This window comes from Chionomys nivalis, chromosome 24 (genome assembly GCF_950005125.1).
Source record: "Chionomys nivalis chromosome 24, mChiNiv1.1, whole genome shotgun sequence".
NCBI lineage: Eukaryota > Metazoa > Chordata > Mammalia > Rodentia > Cricetidae > Chionomys > Chionomys nivalis.
In genome coordinates, this window is record NC_080109.1 from 32,279,274 (window position 1) to 32,295,248 (window position 15,975).

Here is a 15,975-nt window from a genome sequence, read left to right on the forward strand (position 1 = left end):
GGTGTTTGACAGCTCAGGCCGAGGAGAAGGAGCAGGTGTCGCGAGAGTTGGCGCGCCGCCTGGTGCGGGCTGTCATTATGGCGAGCCTGGGAAGCGAGGCCGAGCGGGAGCCTCTCCTGGGCCCGGGCTCCCCCGGAAGCAGGTGAGCAGGTGGGGTGGGACACGCTCGGTCCTGAGTGTCCACTGCCCTGGACCCGGATCCGGCCGCGCATGCGTGGCCCGGGCCTCGGCCTCCGCCCCGGCGCCGCTCCGGACAGGCTCCCGGGTAATCGCGTTTACTTTGGAACAGTAGGGAGCTTTGGACTTGGGGAACTGGGGTACCCAGAAAGCCGGGGAAGGGGCTGCTCACTTAGGGGTCGGAGGTCACAGCAGCTTCGCATTGGCTTCAGGCTCCTGTCTGAGTCCTGTTAACGGGAGTTCCTGCTTGAGAGCTACTTGGTTTTCTTCTCAAGTTTCGATTTTTCCTGTTTGTGTGTGTAATTATATATACAAATAATATTATTTATATAACAAACATAAGCTGCCTCTTTTACAGCAGACCCTGCATTCTGTAGACCCGCTATAGCTGACCACTGTCCCCAGTTTGCAAAAGTCACAATTTGATTCCCTCGTTATGACTGACAGGGTTTGCTTCTTTTACTTTCCTTCGCAAACTTCAGTTTAGCTAGCCAACAGCCCTTCCTACCCAACAAGATCAGTCAATTATAATTATGATTGACTGATCTAATTGGCTTAGGTCCTTCTTTTTTAGTGTCTAGTGCTTCCAACTGACCTACTTCATGAGTTTCAAGAGGGCAGGGTTGGCACACTTTCTGTAAGTGGCTCCATTAGGGGATAGCTTAGGTTCGTTCCGGCCTAAAGACAAAGTCAAGGATAGCGTGGAAACTTGGTCAACAAGAGAAAATCCACAAATCATAATAAATGAGGTAGATTGGTCTGTTGATGAAAGAATTTAGACTTGGGAGTTAGTGTTCTGTCGTCAAACTGGTAACAAATATTCACCTGCAAATCTTAGTATGCGCTCTCAAGCTACCGACAGGTGTTCTGATTAGGCCTGCTGGCTACAGTTTGCTAGCCCTACCTTAGAGTTTCCTGAAATGCTACCGGAGCTGCCAATCCTTGTTGTAGCTTTACTGCACTATCTGTTCCTACATTGCCTGCACCTCTCCCCCGCAACTTCTTCTTTTTGCTTCTTTTAAACAAGTTCTCATCATGGAGCTCAGGCTGGCTGGCTTATAAGTTACTTTGTGGTAGAGGTGGGCCTTGAACTTAGGGTCTTCCTGCCTTCCTTCCCAAGTAGTGCAGTAACGGTAGCAGGCAAGTGCTATGTGCTTGTCTTCCAGTGCACTCCTTTATAGGACGTTTTTATTTGTTCCATCTCTCCAGTTCTGTACATCACCAGCCTCTCAGGAAGCAAATCCTGCTTTCTCTGCAGCCCTGAGTCTGGGTGTGCTGCTCTTGAGTAGTTGAGTCCAGAGCTGTCCTTTCGCGAGTACAGTGCTGCTGGGCCACACCCCCCGCGTCTGTTCTGAAAATACACTGTCCAAAATGTAGCTCTTTTTCCTCTTCAGTTTTTCCTAAGTGCTCGGTTCACACCAGTTTATTGTGTGCTCTTCCTGGATTTTAAGTCACACGTTTATTACACATTCTGTCATTGGGAGCTGTGGTCTGGAAATGTTAGACCACTGCTGTTTTACTTGGGAGAGAATGCCAGTTGGAAAGTTAATGCTAGAATGTAGCAGTGATAGTAGACAGAAAGGAAAGTTCAACTGATCCCCCAGGAGGTAAGTGCAGCTTTTCTTTCTTTTGCTTGCTTGTTTGTTTAGAGAGGATCTCATTGTATAGCCCTGGCAGGCCTGGAACTTGCTCTATAGACCAGTCTGGCCTCAAACTCAGAAGTCTTCCTGCCTCTGTTTCCTGAGTGCTAGGATTAAAGGTGTGTGCCACCATGCCCAGCTATAGTATTTCTTCTTACACCCTGGTAAAGCAGAAGTCTGTAAAAAGTAGTCTCAGCCATGTTTGTGTTATCAAAATTAAAAAGATACATGAAATGTAGAAGCTGGGTGGTGGTGGCGCAGACCTTTAATCCCACACTTAGAAGATGAGGCAGGCGGATCTCTGTGAGCTCGAGGCCAGCCTGGTCTACACAGCGAGTTCCAGGACTGACTTCATAGCTACTGAGAAACCCTGTCCTGGCCGGGCGGTGGTGGCGCACGCCTTTAATCCCAGCACTCGGGAGGCAGAGACAGGCGGATCTCTGTGAGTTCGAGACCAGCCTGGTCTACAAGAGCTAGTTCCAGACTCCCAAACCACAGAGAAACCCTGTCTCAAAAAACCAAAAAAAAAAAAAAAAAAAAAGAAACCCTGTCCCGAAAAACAAACAAACAAACAAACAAACAAAATCAATAAGAAAGAAATACATGAAAAAGTTGAGGCAACAGCATAGTGAACACCTAATACCTTTTCATTTAGCCTTTTCCACACCAATCAACTGTCTTTTTATACACACTTTTTGCCAACCTGAAGTAAGTTTAACACATAATAGTGCTTATTCCAAGCACATTTTCAAAGCCTGCCTCTTACACAACTCCATCACTGTTGTACAACTAGAAATACCAGTTCCAGAGTATTATACAATTTATACTCTGTATTCGTTATTTCTGTAGTTGTCCCAATAATATAGTAAACATACACACTCACAATCTATGTACACAAGACAATCACTGTTCATATGTTGGTTCTATTCTGTTTTAAACTCTTTAACTTAGAACTGTCCCATCACTCAGGAGGCAGAGGCAGGTGCATCTCTGCAAGTCTGAGGCCAGCCTGGTCTACATAGGGAATTCTAGGACAGCCAGGACCATATAGAGTCTGTATCAAAACAAAACAAAATGAACTGTCCCTGGACATATCTCTGCTCTTGTCACGGTTGACTCCTAGTTTAGGTCAGTGTTCCTGAGGCTCTCACAATTTGGATTCATGAACTGTTTCTTTCTTGATCACAAGACTGTCATATAAGCAATATTGAGAAATGCTAGTATATTCCATCAGAAGTGCAGGCTGCCAGGCCCCCATGATGGGGAATCCCCATGATGGGGAATGCCAGACTCTATCATTTGTTACAAGGGTGAACACTGTAGCTTTCATTAGAAATGTTCATTTCTTTTTCTGCGATTAGAGTTTAGACAGTGGGGGCTATCCTGTCCTCAAATAGCCCTTCAACCTCAACTTAAGCATTTTTGCTTCATCCATTATATAGAAGGTAGTCATTAAATCCTAACTTTAAATTTTCTCATCCATTCAATTTTTAAGAGATAACATTTTAAGAAGACAGTTAGGGGCTGGAGAGATTGTTTAGCAGTTATGAGCACTTGTTATTCTTGCAGAAGATCCAGGTTTGATTCCTAGCATCCATATGGCAGCTCATAACTATCTGTAACTCTGTTTCCAAAGGATCTGTCTCCCTCATTCGACCTCCAAGGGCACTGCATATATTTGGTGCAGTGCAGAGACATGCATGCAAGCAAGGCATCCATGCATAAAATCAAAAGCAAATTTAAAAAGTGAGAAAAAAGTCTTAAAAAATTTGAGGGAGAATCTTGCTATATATTCCAGGCTGATGAACTTGACATCTTTTCGGCATCTTCCCCATTTCTTTTTCAGAGCATCTTGGAGCCCAGGCTGGCCTTGAAGTTATTATGTAGCCCAAAATGACCTTGGACTCCTGATCCTCCTGCCTAGTGCTAAACCATTGAGGTTTAAACCCCCACAACATGTTTTGCCTCAATTTGTTGAGTGCTGGGATTACAGGCTTGGCAAGGAAATGCGTTTTTGTTTTCCTCTTTTTAATCATTGATTTTAACTTTATTTTTATGTGCATTTGTGTAAAGGTGTCAGCTCCCAGGGAGCTAAAGCTACAGGTACTTGTGAGCTGCCATGTGGGTGCTGGGAAACTGGGCCCTCTTGAAAGGGCAGCCAGCGCTCTTGACTGGAGTCATCCCTCCAGCCCCTTTTGTTTTCTTTTCTTTTTTTTTTTTTATGCACGGTCCTAAAGTGTTTATTGGGTATGAATTGTACAAACATTACGTGTATTAGCGGTAATGATGGAGCTAGCTACAGGGTGTTGCGCCTTCTCCAGGCTCCACTGCGAGAGCACCAATAGTGTGGTGGAACTTGTGGCCCTTTCCAAGGCCACGGCTCTTGCGGCCTGCAAATGTCAGCCCACACATCTCTCTGTGCTTGTGGACCGGTTTGGTGATCCACTGGGTATCAGGGTTTCTTCTGATAGCTTTATGGAATGGATCGATGAGGATAACCTCAAAAAATTTGTCTGTGGAATCTTCGCCAACCCAGTAAGAATTCAGGACTCTCAGAGCCCCCACAGTGGCATCCAGCTCTCTCTTCAACAACAGACTGAAGGCTTCGGGCAAACTTAAGCTGGTTCACACCATGATGGACAGGCTTGCCGTAGGTCGCACTAAAGAGTCCAAGAATAAGAAAATAAAAATATAGATTCCAAAAATAAGAATGTAGAGGAGAATGAGAACAGACTATCAGCAGCTCTCTCAGCACATCAAGGATCATTCATTCACAGTGAGCTATTTTCTCAGATGTTTGGGAAGCTTAGGTCATTTTACAACTGGCTGTTTTCTTTACAAGGCCAGAGCTTCTCCCTACAAATTGAGAGTGGTGTCCTGGCCATCCCTGATAAAGGACAGATGTGAACTGAGTTAACCTTTAGGAGACAGAGATATGTGACCTTTGGGTTAGACACTGTCTCCGTTATGGACAACTGGCGCCAACAGAGGAGAGGCATAAGACTCCAGTTTACATCTGGAGGTACCAGGAGACAGTGGACAAATACAATGATTTAATTGATGAACTCTGATAATGGAGGTTGTAAAGTATAGCAGTCAGTATCTGAGTTTTACCTTGAGATAATGTAAAAAGCTTTCTGCTATCTTCTAAGTTCTCAGCCTAAGAACCAGTTAATCATAATTTATTAACCTTCTAGTATTACTAACAGTCCCTTTCTGACAAATTGCTAAATGAAAGACCCCCGTAGCCATGTGCCCTGCTAGAATCGGCTAAACTTAGCTGAGCTGCAGACAGAAAAGTCCCAAAGTTCAGCGGGCGCCAGAACAGGATATCTGTGGTTTGCATCTGGTCATGAGAAAACATTCAGCCCCCTAGGGTACCTTATCAAAAGTGTCAAGCAGCACCCTAGGGTACCTTATTAAAACTGTCGAATTGCTGTTGCTGTGCTCCCCAATGCTGTCCCCAGGATGGCCTAAGCTCACCATTTAAAGAACCAATGAAATTGCTGTTGCTATACTCGCCCATTATGTAACCTGTAAAATCCTATAAATGTTGGTTGGAGAGCTTGTTCGGGGTGCTCAGCTAGCGGGAGCTGCTGGGTCATCCACAAGCGCTTGTGATCAATAAAGAAGCCTCTTGCTGATTGCATCCGCTGGCCTGGTTTATTGAGTCTGGGGGTATCTCCAAGTGCCCTCGAAACAGAGGGTCTTTCAGCACCCTTGCGGCAACCACGGCGAACAGCGGACACGAATCCAGTATATGACTTAACCTTGCTTGACCTTGTAGCCCAGCCTCTGTGCTTTGTTGGGCCGGGTGGGGCGGGGAGCCCGGTGCAGCACAGGCAGCTGGCGGTACTGCCAGCAGCTGACCCTCAGTGGGAAGAGCATCCTGTCCATCCGACTGCTTCTTCCGCCGCAGCTCCAGGATGTACTTGTACTCGCCCATCTGGCTCACCTGATGGCTGCCGCCAGAGGAAAGGCCTTTTGTTTTCTTTTTGAGACACTTCCTCACTCTGTAGCCCAGGCTGCCCTATATTCACTACATAGCCAAGGTTGGCTAGGAAAGTTCTTTTTTTTCCCTTTAACTGGAGTTACTTAAACAGTTTTATTGTCTGTCTTCACAAAAGTAATTTACTTCTCAGTTCCTCAGCTGAGAAAGAGCTTAGGGAAATAGTTATTTGAAAGATAGATGGTCCTGATCTTCTTAGAAAGTGATAATGTGTTTAATTTCTAATCTCCAGAGAATAATAATGGGTCACTAAAAGTATAACACTAACCATGTATTAAATTGATATGAGAGACCATACTCTGGGATTCAATAATGCATGCTTTTCCCAGTGTGAAGTTAACCTCAATGCTATACATTTAATTCAGACGTGTTGATTTTTGTTTTTTTTCGAGACAGGGTTTCTCTGTATAACAGACCTAGCTGTTCTGGAACTAGCTCTTGTAGACCAGGCTGGGCTCGAACTCATCGAGATCCCCCTGACTCTGCCTCCTGAGTGCTGGGGTTAAAGGCGTGTGCCACCACTGCCCAGCTGATATGTTGATTTTTTAATACAGGAATCAAATAGAAGACCCTGACTTTACCCCACAAACCTATGAACACCCGATTTTCGATAAAGGAGCTAAAAGTATACAATGGAAAAAAGAGCATTTTCAACAAATTGTGCTGGCAAAACTGGATGTCAATCTGTAGAAGAATGAAAATAGATCCATATCTATCACCATGCACAAAAATCAAGTCCAAATGGATTAAAGACCTCAATATTAGTCCGAACACACTGAACCTGATAGAAGAGAAAGTGGGAAGTACTCTACAACACATGGGCACAGGAGACCACTTCCTACGTATAACCCCAGCAGCACAGACACTAAGGGCATCATTGAATAAATGGAACCTCCTGAGACTGAGAAGCTTCTGTAAAGCAAAGGACACTGTCACCAAGACAAAAAGGCAACCCACTGACTGGGAGAAGATCTTCACCAACCCCGCAACTGACAAAGGTCTGATCTCCAAAATATATAAAGAACTCAAGAAACTAGACTGTAAAAGGCTAATCAACCCAATTATAAAATGGGGTACCGAGCTGAACGGAAAATTCTCAACAGAAGAAGTTCAAATGGCCAAAAGACACTAAGATCATGCTCAACTTCCTTAGCGATCAGGGAAATGCAAATCAAGACAACTTTAAGATACCATCTTACACCTGTCAGAATGGTTAAAATAAAAAACACCAATGATAGCCTTTGCTGGAGAGGTGGTGGAGAAAGGGGTACACTCATCCATTGCTGGTGGGAATGCAAACTTGTGCAACCACTTTGGAAAGCAATATGGCGGTATCTCAGGAAATTCGGGATCAACCTACCCTTGGACCCAGCAATACCACTCTTGGGAATATACCCAAGAGATGCCCTATCATACAAAAAAGTATATGCTCAACTATGTTCATAGCAGCATTGTTTGTATAGCCAGAACCTGGAAACAACCTAGATGCCCTTCAATGGAAGAATGGATGAAGAAAGTATGGAGTATATACATATTAGAGTACTACTCAGCAGTAAAAAAACAATGACTTCTTGAATTTTGCATACAAATGGATGGAAATAGAAAACACTATCCTGAGTGAGGTAAGCCAGATCCAAAAAGAGGAACATGGGATGTACTCACTCATAAATAAAGGACATTGACCCTTTAATTCATGATCCTAGAGAAGCTAAATAAGAAGGTGAACCCAAAGAAAAACATATAAGTATCCTATTGAATATTAACCTTAATCAAGCTATTTGGTAGGATTTGGAGCAGGTAATTGCGTGTGTGTGTGTCCTATTCTTCCTGCTGTTCATAGCGTGTCTCCCGTGTCTCACATCGCATACACATCTTAGGAAGAGGCAGATGTCCTTCTGTCGTTTGCCTTTGCTCATGATCCTCCTGTTACCTAAAGGTCCTTTCTTTGATTCCATCAGTCTTCACCTTCAAGGCACACATTTATCCAGTGTGCAGTTTTCTCGAGCTTCTTGCCCCTGAATGGATCCCTTTCTGCCTGTTTCTGGTCTTTGCTTGCCCTGCTGCACTGGTTCCATCTTTTCTCATCAACTATAGTAAGCTTATGCATTAGAAGCAGTAAATGATATTTTTTACATATTCTATGGTTCCTAGTAGATTCTCTACTACACAATAAGTGCCTAATAACAAGAAAAACCTTTTATTTTTATTGTGGACATGTATGTGTCTCTGTGGAGACACACACACATATGTGCATATGAGAGTAGTGTTCTCAGAGGCCAGGGCACAGCATTGAATCCCTGGGGCTGGAGTTACAGGTGCTTGTGAACCGTCTGCTGTGGGTGCTGGGAACTGAGCCCTGGGCTGCTACCAGAGCAGTGTGAATGCTTAACCACTGTGCCCTTTCCAGCCCCAAATTCCTTTGTTACATCCTTAGTGGACTCTTTCTGTTTCTGTCTTCTATTATCCCATGTGTCTGCATGCTGTCTGTAACATAGTCCTTATAGCATAACACTCTGCTGTTAATGCATGCTGTCTGGTTTTTGATGAGAAAACCTTGGTATTAGAATGTCATTTTAAAATTATCTAAGACTGTGTTTTTGCACATATGGGTGGGCTTGTTTTATTTTGATTCCTGTTTTGCTGTGTTGGTTGGTTTTGAGACAGTCTCTCTATTTACCTTAGGCTGGCTTAGAACTCACTGTGTGGCCTAGCCTGGCCTCTGTCTCCCAGTTGTTGGGATTACAGGTATGTACCACTCAGGAAAGCTGAGTTTTTGTACAGTGAAACAGTTTTTTTTTTATCAGTGAAAATACTTAGTTCCTTTAGTTACGTGTTTATTCCATGAAAATCTTACACGCTTTGTACAATGGCACAGAGGAAGAAGTGACCATGGTATTTATCAGTATTTCTTGCTCTGTGTCAAGCCAGGCAGGTGAGTATTATGGCTGATGGATGATTCCTTTCCTTGTCACGGTCTCTCTAGGAAATGTGGCTGTTGTCCGATCATACATTGCTGGTGCCACTTCCCTTCAGGAAAGAACAAGTGCCATGGCCAATACGAGCATGTGCCAAGCCTTGGGCTTCATTTTGGGTCCAGGTAGGCAGGCTTTACTTAACTGCTTAAATCTGAGTCCGGAAAACCTTTGAGGTTCAAATTTAAATTTAATCCATATATGAAGCTTTGTGGCCAAAGGGAAAAGGAGAGAAACTTTAGAAGGGATGGAGGGAGCCAGGGAAGTAAGGGGGTTAACATGAGCAAAGTACAGTGATGTTTATGCATAAAAACATAATGGAACACATTTCATGTGTTAACTGAAAAGCATAAAAATAAAACAGTAATTCCCTCAGACTGTGTGCATGCGTGTGTGTGTGTGTGTGTGTGAGATACTGAAGACTGAACTCAAGGCTTTGTGCATGCTAGGCAGCACTCTACCACTGAACGATAGCCTTATCAGGGATGGACATTAATTTTTTTTTTTTTTGGTTTTTCGAGACAGGGTTTCTCTGTGGTTTTGGAGCCTGTCCTGGAACTAACTCTTGTAGACCAGGCTGGTCTCGAACTCACAGAGATCCGCCTGCCTCTGCCTCCCAAGTGCTGGGATTAAAGGCGTGCGCCACCATCGCCCGGCTGACATTAATGTTTTTAATACACTAGTATTGCTAGACTCACACACACACACACATCTATGTATTATACAAGAAAAGAATAAATTGTCTTTACCAACCAAGAGCCAATTTTCTCACCCCAGTTGAGAACCCTTAATACACATGGTGACTTCATATAGACCCTAACGGTTCTGTAGTAAACATTTTTACAGTTTTTAGCTTATGTTTCTCTATCAATACTTACTTGTACACATAATACTTTGTTAGTTTTTCAGACTTGCTTTGCACTCATTGGAGAAAACGGTGTAACGTGGGACCCCATTAAGCTGCAGATCAACATGTACACAGCACCGGTTTTACTTGGCGCCTTCCTGGGAATTCTAAACATTATTCTGATTCTCTTTATATTAAGGTAACTACATAGAAGCAGAAAGATATGTTTGTAAATTCTAAAAGTTAACAAGCTTTCTTACTACTGAAGGATAATTATCCCTATGAAGTCTTTTTGTATTTGTAGCACTGGGCACTGACCCTTAGCAAGCCCTTTACTATGTATCTTCCAGGCCCCTAGCCTCCTTTATAAAGATTTATTTTTATGTTTTTAAAGTGTTTTGCCTATATGTATGTATATGGACCACATGCATGCATTATGCTCAGGAACCAGAGTGGAGAATTGGGTCCCCTGGAACTGGAATTACACACAGTTGGATGCCAGGAACGAAACCTGGGTCGTCAGCAAGAGCAGCAAGTGCTCTTAGCTACTGAAGGCCCTCTCCAGCCCTTTTTAATTTTTACTTTTTATTTTGATAGAGGGTCCTGTTAAGTTGCCTAGGTGCTATGAGTACCAGCCTCGAACTCACAGAGATCCACCTGCCTCTGCCTCCTGAGTGCTGGGATTAAAGGCGTGTGCCACCACTGCCCGGCATAAACTCAATATTTAATATCCCCAATAAGCCAATCTAAATTTGAAGCAAAATATTTTACAACTGAAATAAACATTTAACTGTGTATCAGAACAATAAATTCAAAATAACCATTTATGGACTGGAGAGATGGTTCAGTAATTAAGAGCACTTGTTGCTCTTGTAGAAGGCTCAGATTTGGTTCCCAGCACCCATGTGGTGACTTACAATCATTCTCAACTCCATTTCCAGGAGACCTGATGTTCTCTTCTGACTTGTGAAAGCACAAGACACATACATGATACACACACATGTGTGTAGGCAAGACCTCATACACACAAAAATGACAGTCAAGCACTCATGAAACACACTACCTCTTGAGATCTTCTGGCCTTCCCCATCCTCTGATGAAGAGTTTTGTGAGGAGAAGTCTCCGGTATAGAATATCTAACTTGCTTACACCCATGAGTGCCAGACAGCATCTAGAAGTAAAATTTAAAATAATTTCAAAATACTTTTATTAAGGCAGCAGATCAACTTTCTAACCACTCATGTGAACACCAAGTAAAATCAAAGACTGAAGAGAAAAATCCTTGAACTTGTCCCCGCGAAAGTACAATAGGAGATATAGTAAAAACTCTGGAATTCAAAGCAGAGATCTGCAGCACCTAAAATCTCTAAACAAAGAATCCTCCTAGGGCAAGTGCTCCCATCTGGAGCACAGTGACTGACGTAAGTATCTGCTGTATCAGAAAGCAGAGTAAGGAATGCTACAGAGTACTGTAGTACGAGCCAGGGTCTCCATGGACACATGGAAAAGGGTTTTCTGAGTTATACAGAGGAACCTGAGGCACAGAGAAAACAGTTATTTATCCTAGGCCGTATAACTAGTGGAGAAGACGGTCAAGTTTCGCTTTAGGCTTAATGTCAAAGATTTAGCAGGTTCACCATACTGATTTTTTGTTGTTGTTTTTTTTTTTTTTTTTTGGTTTTTCGAGACAGGGTTTCTCTGTGGTTTTGGAGCCTGTCCTGGAACTAGCTCTTGTAGACCAGGCTGGTCTCGAACTCACAGAGATCCGCCTGCCTCTGCCTCCCAAGTGCTGGGATTAAAGGCGTGCGCCACCACCGCCCGGCTGTTTTTTGTTTTTTGAGGCAGGGTTTCTCTGTGGCTTTGGGCCTGTCCTGGAACTAGCTCTTGTAGACCAGGCTGGTCTCAAACTCAAAGAGATCCGCCTAACTCTGCCTCCCAAGTGCTGGGATTAAAGGCAGGCGACACCACCGCCCGGCTACACACTGACTCTTTGTAACAGTGAACAAACAACAATAACTAGTGCTTCTAATTAGACACTATTTATTTCTCAAATTTGTGTGTGTGTGTGTGTGTTTGCGTGCATGTGCCCCCCCCCCCCAAACACACACAGGAGACATGGTTTCTTTGTATAGCTCTGGCCATCTTGGAACTCTGTAGACCAGGCTGGCCTTGAACTCGAGATCTGCCTGCCTCTGCCTCCCAAGTAAAAGATGTATGACACCACTGCCTGGCTTATTTCTCAAAAATTTCCAAGAAAATTGGAATATCTACATGAACTTTTTCTGTTTAAAAAGTGTAGTTCTGGGTTCGAGATATAAGTAAGACAGAGTGCTTGCTTAACAGCTTGAAATCTTCAATCACTGCTATTATAAGAAAGTTACAGTTCTGATTTATGGGCAAACCTGATTCAGATTCAAATTTAAATGTAAATTAAAACTTACATAAATATATATTGCTTCAAAATTTTGAAACAACTTTTACCTATATTTTGTTTTTTGATATATTACAAGTTTAGTTTAGCGTGTTTTTTTTCTATAGGGGAGGGGTCTCAAGTAGCACAGGCTAGTCTTCAACTCATTATATAGCTGAGGTTACCCCTGAACTCCTGATCCTCCCCAATCTTTGCCTCCCAGGCTCTAGGATTACAGGTACGAACCACCCACCATGCCCGGCTTTGTTTTGTTCTCTGATGTTTTTGAGATGGTGTCTAGCTCTGTAGTCCATGATTGTTGGTAGAAGAGGGTTGTCTCAAACCTGTGGCGTTCCTTCTGCTGCAGCTCTCCAAATGGTAGAATTTCAGGTGTGCAACAATCCTAGCTGCCTTATCTTCTCTCTCTCTCTCTCTCTCTCTCTCTCTCTCTCTCTCTCTCTCTCTCTCTCTCTCTCTCTCTCCCTCTCTCCCTTTTCTCCTCCCTTCCTTTTTCTTGTATGTTTGTTTTGTTTTTCAACACAGGGTTTCTCTGTGTAACCCTAGCTGTCCTGGAACTTGCTCTGTAGACCAAGCTGGCCTTGAACTCACAGAGGTCCTGAAGACTCTGCCCCCGAGTGCTGGGATCAAAGGTGTGCGCCACCACTGCCCGGCCAACATTTTTCTTTGTATAGTGTACAGTTTAACCCACAGTCAACTGAACTGCCACTTTACTTTCTTCTTAGAACTGGACCAGCAAAGCAAGTTGTTCATACTTTCTCACAGTTCTCTATGACCAAATACTAGATTGGTCATGAGTTACTAGATACGCCTTAGGCTATCACAAAAACTGTCAAGCCCACAGCTCTGCATTAAGCCTACTTCCATGAACATCTTTCCAGTAACAGACAGTCCTAGGTGAAGAGTTGCAACTGTCTAAACCACAATTCTGCAATCAGAATCACTTCTGTGAAGACTCTCCTAGTAAATAACACAATATTGTGCAGCAAGCCTCTGTAACCAATGAATTTTTGTTTCAAAACAACCTATATGCACTTCTATTTGCCTTAAAATTTTTAACTTGTCTGCAGAGATGGCTTAGCGGTTAAGAGCACTGACCGAACTTCCAGAGGTTCTGAGTTTAATTCTCAGCAACCCCATGGTAGCTCATAATCATCTGTAATGAGGTCTGGTGCCCTCTACTGGCCTTAAGGCACACATGCAGGCACAGAACACTATACATAATAAAAAAATAAATCTTTAAAAAAGAAAAAGTGAACTTATCTCAGTCTCTTTAGAGTACACATATCCTAGGTTGTAATCACTTGCATAGTTCTAAGTAAATTCACTTCTTTGAGAGTGTCTCTGCTATTAAATGTAAAGAAGTAACACTTCTTATGTGAAATAATTGATTTGAATTTCTTGTAAAATGCTTCTGGTTGAATGTATAGAACAAACAATTGTGGTAATACCTTTAAATTCACTTTTTAAAGCTTTGGTTGTACTTTGTAATAAATCTCGTTTTAGCTTGAGTATTCAATTGAAATCCTTTTATTTATTTATTTATTTATTGGCAAACCCCACCATATCTTCCAACTAGTATTTATAATATACTTTTCCAGTCTAACGAATATAGACAACCGAGTGAGTTTTAGCCTTTTCTGATCCTTAGAACACCCAGTTTGAAAAAAGCCAAGATGGCTTTGTGACGTAGCTCCGCCTGAGGAAAAGCTGAGGCGCATTCTCCATCTGCCCTCTTTCGCCACGGCCGTGGGAATGGATACATCTGCCCACGTGCGGAAGGTCAGCAGGCCATGACAACGACCACAACCATCACCACCGTAACCGCAAAGCGCTCTATCTCCTGCCCTACTGACCCTCTGCGGCTGTCCTCTCGCACCTCGCAGCTCACAGAGATGGCCACGAACAGTCAAGAGCACATTGACGCTTATGAGGCATTGGATCTTACAGAATTTGGCAAAAACCAGCCGTGGTGGCGCAAACTTTTTGGGCAGGAGACACGGTCTGCGGGAGAGAAGTACAGTGTGGCAACCCAGCTCCTGGTTGGCGGCATCACGGGCTGGTGCACTGGCTTCATATTCCAGAAAGTTGGAAAGCTAGCTGCCACAGCGGTGGGAGGGGGCTTTTTTCTACTTCAGCTCGCAAATCATACTGGCTACATCAAAGTTGACTGGAATCGCGTAGAGAAGGACATGAAAAAGGCCAAGGAACAACTGAAGATTCGGAAGAGCGCCCAAATACCAACTGAGGTCAAGAGCAAACCTGAGGAGTTGGTTTCGTTCGTAAAGCAGAATGTATTAGTAACTGGAGGATTTTTTGGAGGCTTTCTGCTCGGTATGGCATCCTAAAGGGGTATCACTCCACTACCACGGTTCAGCAGCCTCTATATATCATCGTAGAAAAATCCAGAGGCTTTCCACTTCCTCTTCATGCCTGCCCTCCTCCCTGTTGTAAATCTGCCCATGCAAATTAACACAGGTCCTCCCATGGGCTTGACAAGCCACAGGGCAGCGCACTCTCCATCTGGAGGTCAACAGGAATGGGCCTTCCCCCGTGTGTAAAACCTGCCCCAAACCATCTTTAAGATCTGTCCCTAACAGTCGAGCTGGAAGAGCGCTATGTGGAAAGGAACTGAACGTGTCTGACTTTGAGCATGGGAAGAAAGTAAAGCAGGGGAAGTTGTGGGAGTACCACCCGCTAGTCAGCTGCTTTAGGGGACAGTCTCCTTACAGACTTTACAAGTAGACTGGTGCTTTCTTTTCCTCTGGACACTTCTCCAGTAAGCTGTAATTATAGCTATCTTAGTTTGGAACTCAGAAGTGTGACTCTCTTCAAAAAGGGCCATAATCTAAATCCCTGAAAGCTTAACTAAGTCCTGTTTGCTTTTCTTTTTTTGGGGGAAGGGGTAGGGTAGGGTAGGCCTAGGGCCTTGCTCCTACTACTTGTACTAGGCCAAGGGCTGCCACTGAGCTATATTCCCAGGCTTTTGGGTATTTTTCATTTTGAGAGGTCTCACTAAATTGCTCTCGCTGACCTGGAACTTGACATTCTTATGTCTCAGCTTCCTGTGGAGGTGGGATTACAGGTCCAAGTCACAGGGAACAGCTTCCCCAAGACCTTAAGAAAGAACTGAAGAATACATCTCCGAGTCTACTTTGCCTCTTCTCAATCTTCTCATTTGCCTTTCCCCCCAGGATTAGTATGCCATAACCCATCTAGCTGGGCTCTCTACTTCAGGGCCTCGACTACTTCAATCAAACGTCAGCTGGGGGAAATTTTCAACTAGACGCTTCAAGAAGAACAATCTGCTTTCGGGCCTAGGTCTGGGGTACATTTTCTATATTTGCAACTGTAGGATTGATTCACATTTTGTGCTTTGTCAACCAGAGGACCAGCTCAGCTCTGGGAGGCCATCCACACAGTTGATCTCACACGGACTTTGCTCTCGCCATACAAATCAGAAACAGCACTGACTTCTTTTCTTCATGACCAGGTGGAGAGAGAGACGGCCTCTGGGGTCAACACCTCTGCAGAAAGGGCAACTGTGTGAGTGCAATCAGTGTTTCCACTGCCTGTTGATCAGAAGGTAAAAATCATGGGTTCTGCCCAAACTCAACACTGTGAGCATCGGAAAACAATGATCTTAAGGATTACCTTGGAAACTGTATGCTATACAGGAAGAAGAAACGGTTACTTCTCTGTCTTTGAGTATGTCTGAGTTTCCATCTTTAATACCAGGATTAGATCTTCATATTTCTACCAATGTGGGGGGGGGACCCTATTAAATCCACAAGCTCCGTAGACCTGAGAAAAACCATTTGTTTATAAGCCAATTGGGTCTTTACAGTTTAAATTATGTTTATATTCTTCCATTCACTTTAAACTCTTTCTTAAAAAACAAC

The 15,975-nt window shown here is 43.6% G+C and overlaps 1 protein-coding gene across 1 annotated transcript; it reads left to right on the forward strand.

Moving 5' to 3' along the window:
- The first annotated feature begins 5 nt into the window (after positions 1-5).
- Positions 6-15,975, forward strand: LOC130865816 (FUN14 domain-containing protein 2-like). The gene is made up of 4 exons (XM_057756869.1): positions 6-142; positions 6,381-7,448; positions 8,810-8,923; positions 13,725-15,975. Exon 4 carries the CDS (start codon positions 13,867-13,869, stop codon positions 14,419-14,421), a length of 555 nt encoding a protein of 184 aa, XP_057612852.1. The 5' UTR covers positions 6-142; positions 6,381-7,448; positions 8,810-8,923; positions 13,725-13,866; the 3' UTR covers positions 14,422-15,975.